Raw genomic sequence first — 11415 nt, 5'->3', positions numbered from 1 at the left:
CTGCTGCTGAGCCTCATCCCACCTTATCCCTGATCCATTCATCATTCAGCTCTCCTCCTTTCACCCACGAGAACATTTCATTAGACCGTGTTCATGCCAGATTCTTAAAAGAGATGAAAATATTTTTAAAAAGTCTGAACTAAAAGGAGGAACTGGGGGAGTTGTAATCATAAAAATGTCAGTTTTTCTGGCTAACTGGAATGAGGCGATCTCAGGGTGGGGGGGGCACCCTGACGCACATGACGCATGAAGATGCTAAATTGGGCCTGGATATTCTTTGCCCGGTTTAAATTAGATAGAAGCAGTCACAACACAAACACCCAGGGAGAAGAGAGAGAGGCTGCATGTGTGTCACAGCGATGTAGGGCGAGCTGGCCTCCGTTCCTCTCTCTCTCTCTATCTCTCTCTCTCTCTCTCTCTCTCTCTTTTCGCTCTCCCTCTTTGCGTCAATGCTCCTCCGCCTCGGTCGCCCATGCTGAGGCACACCCTGTGCTGAGTGACGACCTTGTTGTGTGAACCTTTGAACCTCGGAGTCACCTGGGTGGTTTTTCTAGGTGAGGAAAGTACAGGAGAGAGGTGGTGTTGTTGTCCTTAATCTGCTTTACAAGCCTCCGCAGTATATGGGAGAGGCCGTCCTGCACAGTGTCTAATCTGTAATTGTCCTCCACCGCGTTGCCTCAGGTAAAAACAGTCTTGGGTGTGGCTTCGAGCGTTTAATGGATAGCTAGCGTCGATCCCACGCTTTGGAGGTGGCTCATTTTCCCAGGGCTGCCCTTTGAACCGCATACCACATGACCAACACACACACATACACGCAATTACACATACACGCAATTACACCTGCATAAAAATATATACACCTTCACACCTGTGACCTGCTTTTAACCCTTTATTTCAGGCAGAGTGATGAGATTAGCCGTCATTACAGTGTCATTATGTGTTCGCTCAGCCATAAACGCCTGTGTTATCTCGCTGCACAGGGCCTAATCAATCCTCTGTCCCTTACAGAGGTGAGATAAAGAGATAGAGAGGAGTGATATGAGAGTGCTTGGACAAGGAAAGAGATCGACGCAAACAAACAGATCATTTATACTTGTTCCTTCACCAGGGCGACATGATGCTAGTAGAAGTTTAGTTCATTTGCAGTTCAGATTGTCAGGTCAACAGCTTTGACCTTTTTTTTTTTTTTTTGCATCTCACCTCAACCTCTTCATGTTGAAAAGGCCCTTAACTCTAACAGGTTTCTAATTACTGGCTCAGTTATTAACAGCTGCACTACAGAGGTGCAGGGTGTTAGCCAGGTCACAGTGGTAATTGTGTGACCCCTGTCTGTGGTCATGTTCCCGCACTGGGAGGGAGATAAGCTGATCTCTTGCTTTAAGTCAGCAGAAAGGCAAAGTTAAAGTAAGTTCAGCTAAAGGAAAACTGTGCGGGTCAGAATTCATGATGCAGGGACAGAACATGACAATAATTCTGCTCGGCGTGAAATGGGAAATCTGCTTTGTGACAGGGAATCCATAACACAACAGCACACACTTCTGCATTGAAGAATGGAGATTAAAGAGGAACCTACGTTTGTTCCACAACAGTTGCACATTTGTGCACAAACACAAATGAGTTGAGCAGTGTGGGATTGCTGTCATTACCACTGAATGCAAAGACGAAGATGATTTTAACTTTCCCAGTACCAGGTCATTATCATCCTGTATTAAATCTGTTTCTCCACACAAAACCCTGAAGAATCGTACTTTTTATTTTCACATTTCCTGCAGATTTTGGACGTGAAACAAGACACTATAATGCAAACACTCATCCTACAGTAGATGCAATTATGTGACACCTTTGATATAACTAACTTTAACTCAGTTTCTTTACCACATGATATTTATTTTGAAATTTAACTTCAACATATTGCATAGACACACTTCAAAGGAAAAATATCCTCAGACCCAAGCTCATAGTTTTCATATGATTCATTATTTAGATTTTCCACAAATTCTGAATACAAGCAAAGCTGTTTCCTCTGAAGCAAAATAAGTCGTCAGTTCCTTTATCTGATAGAAAAAATGGCCATACTCTTTTTCATACCTGATATCAGAATAAAATTACAAATGTTCATATACTGTAAATGTACTGATACAATTCAGTCATGTTTGCCGATATTCACAGATATGAAAACTTTTATTTTACAGGATAAACAATACAGACAAGATCTTCATTCGTGTTTACATTTTACTTTACAAAATATAGAAGGAAATTCATATATTCTATTGTATTTGTGTTTTCTTTTGATTCATAGTTATTTATAATAGTTTATGGCCAAACTGTAAAATCTAATCTCAACTACATTTCTTTGTGTTTGATAACGACATCTTAGGATTCACTGTCATATTTTTTTATATATATACTTATCGGCTGATATATTGGTATTGGAAATGTTTTATTTGTTGATATCGCAGGGGTTCTAATTTAGATGAAATGAGTTGGAGGAAGTTGTAGAATAGATTTATTTACAGTGTCCAATGATTTGAAGGGGAAGAGAGATGTAAAAGTCTAGTTATCAGTCATTGACAGTCCACAGTCCACAGCCCTTGATTCTATCTGTCATATCCAGGACTATGATCTCTTTCACACTCTGTAGGATTAAATCCCAGATAGAGACGTGTTAATTACTCCTGCTGAGGTGTCCTGTGAGATGTATGGGTCTCGGGGGTAAAAAGCCATAAATTGACAGAGAAAAAAGAGCAAAGTTTCTACAGCCAGGAGTAACAAGCAAGCAACTTCGCATGGATATGTGGACAGTCAATTTCTTGAACATATGCCACATGAAGGCTGAGGACTAATGAGAAACTAGTGTGTCCAGGAAGGAGAAGACACAAGCATGATATACAGAGTCCCGGAGCATTTGTAGGAGCTATGTCTTTTGCAGATTTCCCAACAAACACTTTATATTGTGTCATTATATCATATGATTTACATAGATCCTGTATAAAACAGGAACACACAAATTCAAAGGACTTTAAAAAGACAGAGAAGTGCCTTACAGCCTGCCTTCATGAGTTTTCCTTTTTTTGTCTTTTCTCTCTTCCATTACATGTCCACACCTGTCCTACAATCATCTCTCTTCATCCCCCTCCCAGGTCCACCATGTTCCCTGCTAACCTCCTGCTCCTCATGGTCCTGCTGCTACCTCAAGCCTCGTCTGGTCGCCAGGGTGGAGACACCAGCGAGATCGACCATGGCAGGGTGTCCCCCACGCCTTCCCCCTTGTCGCACCCACCCGCCGCCTCCCTCCTGGAGCCCAGTCTGGCCCAGACCATCCAGAGTCTCCTCCTGAGCCGGCTGGGCCTCCAGTCGCAGCCCGACCCTCGGCCCGGAGTGCCGGTTCCCCGGTACCTCCTGGATCTTTACCGCTTCCACCAGCAGCAGTACCATCTAGTGGAGGACCCTTCATTCAGCTTCCCGAGCCAGCACATCCAGCAGGCCAACACTGTCCGTAGCTTTCACCACAGTGGTAAGCTCGTCATGACATCATACTGTCAAACTATTTTATTGGATTAAAATATCTGGATCATTGTCTTGAATTGAGCTTGACCTTTGAACTGTTGTTCCAGAGAAACTGTTTACTGTTGTATTATTTTATCAGCCATAGATGCAGGATAAAGATCTTATTTATGACAGCAGATGATGTTTGTTGTGACACACTTAACAATCGAAAAGTGGAATAAAATCCAGTCTTCTTACATAAACCAGATTGTCACAATCACTAAAGTCTTCTTATCACTCTGCATGGACACTTCTGCTCATATATATATTATCCTCTTACAGGGCCTCCAAGGTCCCAATAACTTTAGTGCAACCAGTTCTGGAATAAAATGTATCTCCTCTTTTAATTTAATCAGACATTGCTTTACAAGAAACTTTAGAGCATTAAAGAAGCATTATGTGGAGATTAAAAAAAATGATAAAGCTCTTGCAAATCAATTTTAATGCAAGGTCCCTGTATCAGATGTTGCATCACTGAATGCATGTTTTTGTATAAATAATAGATCTCAAAGTAAAGGCTTTTAAAGGCTCCGATTGACTCAGTTCAAGCGTTTATCATCAGACTTTGAACACAGAGAAAAACCTGAAACACCTGAGGTCGCTCGATATGACTAGAAACCCTGGTGTTCCTGGAGCAGCACAGAGAGAATAATTAACAGCCACCCTCTGCAAGACATTTCTACAACATTATTCGAAGTTTATATTACATAATATTGTACCTTGGTTCAGGGAATTCCTTTACAAATTTACAATAAATCAAATATAAGCCGGTACAATGCTATTGTTATAATGTGTAATGCCCTCAGCAGAGCTGCCAACTTTGCCTTGTAGGTAATCTAGCCTTGATTCTGATACAATAAATATAATAAACAATTCACTATAGATTGGACATAACAATTAGAAGCAGTTACTCAACACTTACTCAAACATACTATATGCTTTTTGCAAAAAGCCAAGGCCAGACCAGGCTTTGTACCAACACATTTTAGAACAAATTAATTCTTGCAGTGCTTCGGTTTGTATGGGTAAGGTGATATTTTCTAGCAAAACTTGTGTCAACATGAACTTCCCATCGTTTTTCTCCTGGTAACTTAACAAGAAGAAATATTGCAGCTTTTTTGCATCTCCTGTAAAATGAAGTAAATCCAAACCGCACTGATCTCCCACATTGTCTTGTCTCTCTCCATCCTTTTCTTAGAGCACCCTAGAGACAGTTCCACCGCAGACGATCGTAAGAGGGTGCACATTTTCTTCAATATTTCCTCCATCCCTCAGGATGAGAGAGTGCTCTCTGCTGAGCTACGGCTCCTCCGCAGTGTCAGAGCCTCCCTGGGCCCCGGCCCTCACAGATTGAACCTATACCTCTCTGAGCAACACGAGGAGCCCACCCTGCTGGAGACAAGATTGCTCACCTCTGGCCTCCACAGTCATAAAGCAAGTGGTTTCTGGGAGGCCTTTACCCTAAGTGCGGAGCTCCTCCATGAGGCCCTCTCTCGTAGTGGCAGCCTGGGCTTTCTCCTGGAGGTCAGACCTGAGAACAGCACCTCCTCCTCCCCTGAGCGGAGCCTCTCCTCAGCAGCCAGCGAGGAGGAGGCAGAGAAACACAAAAAGGGCCACCTGAGGGTATGCAGGTCTGTGGGTCAAGACGAGCATAGCTGGGCCCAGGAGAGACCCCTCTTGGTGACTTATAGTCATGACGGGCGCGGAGAGCCTTTGGTCAAACATGGCAGGAGGACCCCAAGTGGCGGCCAAAGGATGAGAGGGAGAAAAGGGACAAAAGAGAGGGCGAGGAGCAACAGCAAGGGCCGCAGTAGGGACCAAGCCTGGGCAAGGGCCAAAAAAACAGTTTACACCGTGCCGGGTTGGGGGGATGATAAGGATGGGGTTGGTTGGAGCGAACGAGGGAGGGTGAAAAGAAATGGCGGGCGTGCTGCGAAACTGAAACGCCTTTCTCGTAACAGATGCCGCCGCCATCCTTTGTACGTAGATTTCAACGATGTTGGCTGGCACAAGTGGATCATTGCACCCAGCGGCTACGACGCCTTCTTCTGCCTGGGAGAGTGTCGCTTCCCCCTGGCCGACCACATGAACTCCTCGAGCCACGCCATGGTGCAAACTCTGGTAAACTCAGTGAATGGAGCAGTGCCGCGGGCCTGCTGCGTCCCCACCTCCCTCAGCCCCATCGCCCTGCTCTACCTGGACCCTCAAGACCGGGTGGTGCTGAAGAATTACCAGGACATGGTGGTGGAGGGCTGCGGCTGCCGGTAGTGGGCTGCAGAGGCTCAGCAGGGGGAGTCGGGACATGGACAGATTTGTAATCGAAGGAGAAGACAGAAGCGCGAAAAGGCAGATGGTGGAAGAAGATGGTGCAAAAGCCTGATAACTGTAAACAGACTGATAGAGACAAATGTAGCAGCAGGAGGGAGATAATGGATATAGCAGCTAAATCCTCATTATCAGGTGCAAGAAAAAGTGTCATAGATAGACGAGGAAGAGAAACAGACACGATCGACCACACAGAGATAAGACGATTAGTCAGTGGAAGAGGAGAAAGAAAAACACAGATAAACTGCCAGGAATTACTTTTCTTGTTTTCCCATTTAGCAACAATACAGCTGTGTGCACCATCAACCGACAAGCTATTTCTTCTCTCACGAGAAACCAGCGCTTTAACATCAGAAGCTGTCTATTCTATATTCCAGTGTTTGACACACATCACTCCCACATCAGTGTCTGACAGGCATGCGTGTGCGTAGCTGCAGTGGAGGGCGGACGAGATGACAAACAGAGGCCGTTGTGGAAATGCATTTTAAGCTCTGAGGCAGAGTTTAAACAATTCTGTGTCTTCCTGATGGACTCACTGATGATGAACTGTAATTAGCAATACGACAATGGCACCAGCATGGCATCTAAACTTTGTGTGACAGCGTTGTTTCTGCAGTATTTGAACCAAGAAGTAAGGGCACAGACTGTCGCTCACAAGCACCCCTACATCACAAGCTATTTAAAACCACAACAATAATGCTGAGGAACTATTATGCTATTTGTTTGAATGTACTACTATCACTATTATTTAAAAAAAGAGACTTTTTTTGTACATTTCTTTTGCAGACGTGAAGAAAATCCAAGTGACGGTTGTCTTGTGATTATACGTAATTCATGAACATGAATGGCAATTCTAACTTAAAAGACACAATATGTATTTAAATAGCAGCAATATGGTGTATTTAATCTTGAAAGTATTTAAGATACCTGCACTCAACAAAGCCTACAGCAAACGGAGAGACCGCGGTCGACATGGAGTAAGTTATGGAAGCTTTACATCCGTACAAATGTTCAGTGTGTTGAATTAACAGTTCCTTCAACCTCACCATTTTACCATTGCACATATTTTGGTGTCCAACACATGGTAGCAGGCATCAAAAGCTCAACTAACAAGTCAACTGAAAGCTCTGTGTATTGTAGCTACTGAAGTGTGTAACAGCAGGTGTCTTTGTTAGTTGTGTCTGCATGTGTCAAGATAAAAAAACGGAAGACTGATATTGAACCTGGGACTTTAGTGCCTTTCAAACAGGGGCTGTAAACGTGTTCTCTGCTGAGCTTTAGTAATTGTTTTTTCAGTGTCGCATTTTTCTCTCTAAATGGAAACATTTAAGCAAAAGCTTGTAAAATGTTTGACAATATACCTCTAATAAACAAAGCAAACAGCACCAACTGTCACAAGGTTTTTCCTTTGTGTTTTATCCTTCATGCAATGTTTGCAATTCTTTGCTGCAGCCTACAAGTGCGTGAAAAAACACATTCAGTATATTACATATATACATTGTGGATTTATTACTATGTTCTGGATGATTAAGGAAGTCGTATGCAGGAGTGTTTCAAAGGACTTTGGAAGCTCCAGCCAAAAGTGATGTACCTGGGGGGCCCCAAAATAACCTCCCTACCAAAAAAACGATTCTTTGATAATCAAAATTATAAACAAACTTAGTGCATTCTGTGCACACATATTAATGTTTTGCAATTTTCTGTCCAAACCTGACTGAGCCTGAGTGAGAATTAGTCCAGCCCGTCCCGAACCCGACAGGCATTTTGTTTTGTGTGTCCGATTTCCACATGAGGCCGATGTATTCCCTGATAACAGGTAACTGCAGCGTAAAAAATCAAGAAGATAGCCCGGCCATCGTGAAAAGAACATGAACTGTAATTTCTCTCCAAATCCGGTTGGGTCTTGACGGGTTCCAATAGGTCACGACAGGTCCAGAGAAGTCCCGACAGGCTCTTGCATTTAGACTTTATTGTTACACAAAACCTCTAAATGACGGAATTTAAGAGGGTTCTCGTTGTTGCTGTGGACTAATGTAATCAGCCTTTCTCAGTGGCCCCATGTAATGGCCTGCCCTTGCTGCAACGCCCCTCGCCATATGTCCCACATTGAGCACAGATCAGAGCAGGTTTGTTAAAATGATAGTTTATCTGAGGAAGTAGCTTCAATTTCTCACATCGATACAGCTGCGAGTTTGAGATCAAGGTTTAAATGCAGGAGGAAATGTCCTCTCTCCGCTGCACTTCCTCTCTGGCAAAACCAGCGAACCGCCGTATCAGTTCACTCCACCGCCCACGAGCCGCACACACACACTTCCTGATCGCAGATATCTCATGGAGGCAGAGAGCGAGAGAGTCAGAGAGAGCAAGAGGAAAGGTAGATGAAGGGATGTGCGGTCACTCCTCTGCAATTCCTCTTTCTATGAACGGAGAGGTCAAACAAACTCAGCTGTCTTCTGCTTCCACATTCCTGCATGATTGAGAAGTGGACGCTGACATCTCAGCCACCACCACTGCCACCAGATGGACAAGCTCGGGATTTGATTTCACACCAAAAATAAGGTGCAAGCTGCAGAGAATGAAACATATAAAAAAATAAGAACAAATTCTGAGATTTTGAGAAGAAAGTCATAATATTACAAGAATAAAGTCATCATTTAAAGGTACAGTGTGTCAAATTTAGAGACACCTAGTGGTGGATTTGCATGTTGCAGCTGAATACCCCTCACCTCACCCTCCCCTTCCAAACTTTAAAGATAACCTGTGGTCACCTTCAGCACAAAAACTCAAAAGGTGTTTAATTTGTCCAGACTGGGCTACTGTAAAAAGCATGGCAGCCTCTGTAGGCATTTCCTCCTCAACAAAAGAGGTAATTTCCTCCAAGTCCGGTTCTTGTTTCAGAATAGACTCAATTTTTAGTCCTGATATTTATGATAATGTGTTGCTGATGTAACATTATATTGTTACTTGTGAAACCTATAGAAAAATATTAAGTATAGAAAACTGAACAAGATGCTCCACATTCCTTATTTTATCGCAGGCAACAGGCGGTTTCCGACATTTTCTGCTAAAGGTGATATTTTTTACCTAAACCCTGGAACTTAAATCTTAGGATTCCGCGAGATTTAAGGTGGGAAATAAAATATTGAGATGTTTGAGCCTTTATATTCCCTGAACATTACCAGTTTTCAGGTAGCCTGCGAGGTATACTCGATAAACCAGACATTGTTCGTGACTATACGGTGCCAGTGGTGCAGTGTCTGGTCTGAATCCTGTCCAATCAAAACCAATTCCGCCACAGATGTTCAGGAAGGGTGCTGCGTCCTCTCCAAACCTCCAGATAGAAGTGAGAGGAATGTCTGTGTATATATTGAAAAATGAGATTTTATTACATATGTCTCAGTGCTGCTCATGCAGGCAGACCGGAGACTGTCTTGTCCTGACACTGAGTTTCCTGAAATCAAAAAAAGGCCTTTGAATGTTTTCATGTCCCAGCCTGTGTTCACCAACAACAGTTCCACTGTTGCAGAGCTCTCCTCTGTGATAGGTCGACATCAAACAAGGTCAATCTATCAAAGTTCCCTCCTGACAATATTTACAAGAAAATCACAAAACCAGCTTTGCAGCTACATTATGAAAGAAGACCTTCAATAAAAATTTAGTAGTTCTTGGCATCTCAGCAGAGGAGTGTGTGTGTGTGTGTGTGTGTGTGTGTGTGTGTGTGTGTGTGTGTGTGTGTGTGTGTGTGTGTGTGTGTGTGTGTGTGTGTGTGTGTGTGTGTGTGTGTCTCTGTGTGTGTGTGTATGTGAGTGTGTGTGTCTCTGTGTGTGAGTGTGTGTGTGGAGATAAAGATGCGTACATCACATGTGTCATTAATCATGTTTGGTGCGTCTCCCGGTTTGGAACCAGTACAACTGATCTCATGGGCTGTAGCACATCGTGCTTCACTGAATGGTTGAGCAATGACCTCTGACCCTTTTCCTCCGTGACCCCTGCTCACTCTTTCACCTAACTCATTCTTTATTCTACATTTCCCGACGTTCCTATCTCTCTTATCCTTCAGCATCCCCTTTGTAAATCATCACTTTTATCTCAGCCTATTTGTCAATCACCTGTCCATCCTCACACAGGTTTCGCTCTCAAAACTTTTCCTCTTTCAACCTGACCCGACGAGTCCTTCTTTTCCCAGGAGCTAGATCAGAAGCAGGTGTTTGTCCCATATGATGAAGTGAGACTAGAGATTATTGATAAACCCTGACCTCTTGGTTCATACACTTGTATATGCAACTTATTAGATATTTTTAGACAAACAAATTGAGGTAAAGCTAATAAAACCCAACTCTAAACCTTTTCTGTTTTGTTAGCTTATTGAAAAGGAAACTTGATTCTTGGTCTTGAAGTGTTATGGTTTATTTTTGACTCTCGCACGAGATGGACAGGCGAATCCGGCATCAGCATTAATGTTGGTGTTGTGCCAGACCTCTGTGGTGAAGAGGGAGATGAGTCGCAGGGCAAAGCTTATGATTTGCTGGTCTACGTTCCAACCCTCACCTATGGTCCAAAAGCTCTGAGTAGTGACCAAAAAAACAGATATCACGAATAAAAATGGTTGAAATCTGTTTTTTCCTACGTTTGGCTGGGCACCAGAGTTTGGAAGTAGAACTGTTACTCCTTCACGTCGAAAAGGGACAGTTGAGGTGGTTCGGGCAACTTACCAGATTCACTCCTGGGCACCGTTCATCTGAGATTTACCAGGTTAGTCCAACCAGGAGGAGAACTAAAACTATAATGAATATATGTTTGACATTGTCAGATGATCTGGAACTTTTCCAACAATAGAGTAGCTTTGAAATTAAAAGGAAATGAACATTAAGGGGTTTAAAGGGCAAGTAAAGTATTTCCTCTATTCTTACTTTTTTTAAATTTGCATATTGTGCAGAGGAAGATAAAGAGAGATAGATACCTAGATATTGAGTCTGCATGTTGACAGATGTCTCTGTCTCATATCTATGTTTCAAACACGTTTCGTCTTCTTCCTCTCACAGGTGCTCTGGTCGTGTATTCTTAACGGTGAGGTTGTGGATCACAAACACAGGATATGACCAGGCTTATCTTGTCAGGTGTGGAGTCTGTTTGAGGCTGGGTAGCAGCGGCCTTGACCCAGTCAACCCTGAGCAGCAGCTCCCCTCAGTCCATAAATCATGCAGAGGAGCCACATGTTGAGGGCTACACCCTGTGACTGGGCTGCAAGGACCCATGGCCACACTTCTCACCAGGTGTCTGGATTTATCTGTGATGTACCCCAGATAAGCAGAGGGAGAGCAGGAGGGAGTACAGATGCCTCGCATTACAGGGAGTTATTCAAGGAGTGGTCGTGCTCTTTGAGGGTTATTAGTTAATTACAACCAGAGTGCTGGCACACTGCAAAACATCGCACAGGAACAACAGCTTTCTCCCATCAACTCATCAATATTATATAATATAACATTTTGTAAATTTCAAGTTAATTCAATTTTTGTGTAGTTTTATTTATTGTAAAATTGTAAT

At 43.2% G+C, this 11415-nt stretch overlaps 1 protein-coding gene across 1 annotated transcript in view; it reads left to right on the top strand.

Annotated features, from left to right (window-relative positions):
- The window catches only part of bmp16 (bone morphogenetic protein 16), a 10239-nt gene extending 2973 nt beyond the window's left edge, over nt 1-7266 (top strand). The window contains exons 2-3 of the mRNA XM_035155346.2: nt 3141-3514; nt 4745-7266. Coding sequence (XP_035011237.1) covers nt 3148-3514; nt 4745-5814 — 1437 coding nt within the window. The 5' untranslated portion in view covers nt 3141-3147 and the 3' untranslated portion in view covers nt 5815-7266. The remainder of the gene's footprint in view (nt 1-3140; nt 3515-4744) is intronic.
- Nucleotides 7267-11415: the final 4149 nt, after the last annotated feature.

This window comes from Hippoglossus stenolepis, chromosome 4 (genome assembly GCF_022539355.2).
Source record: "Hippoglossus stenolepis isolate QCI-W04-F060 chromosome 4, HSTE1.2, whole genome shotgun sequence".
In the NCBI taxonomy this organism is placed as follows: Eukaryota; Metazoa; Chordata; class Actinopteri; order Pleuronectiformes; family Pleuronectidae; genus Hippoglossus; species Hippoglossus stenolepis.
This window is presented reverse-complemented; position numbering and strand designations above follow the sequence as displayed.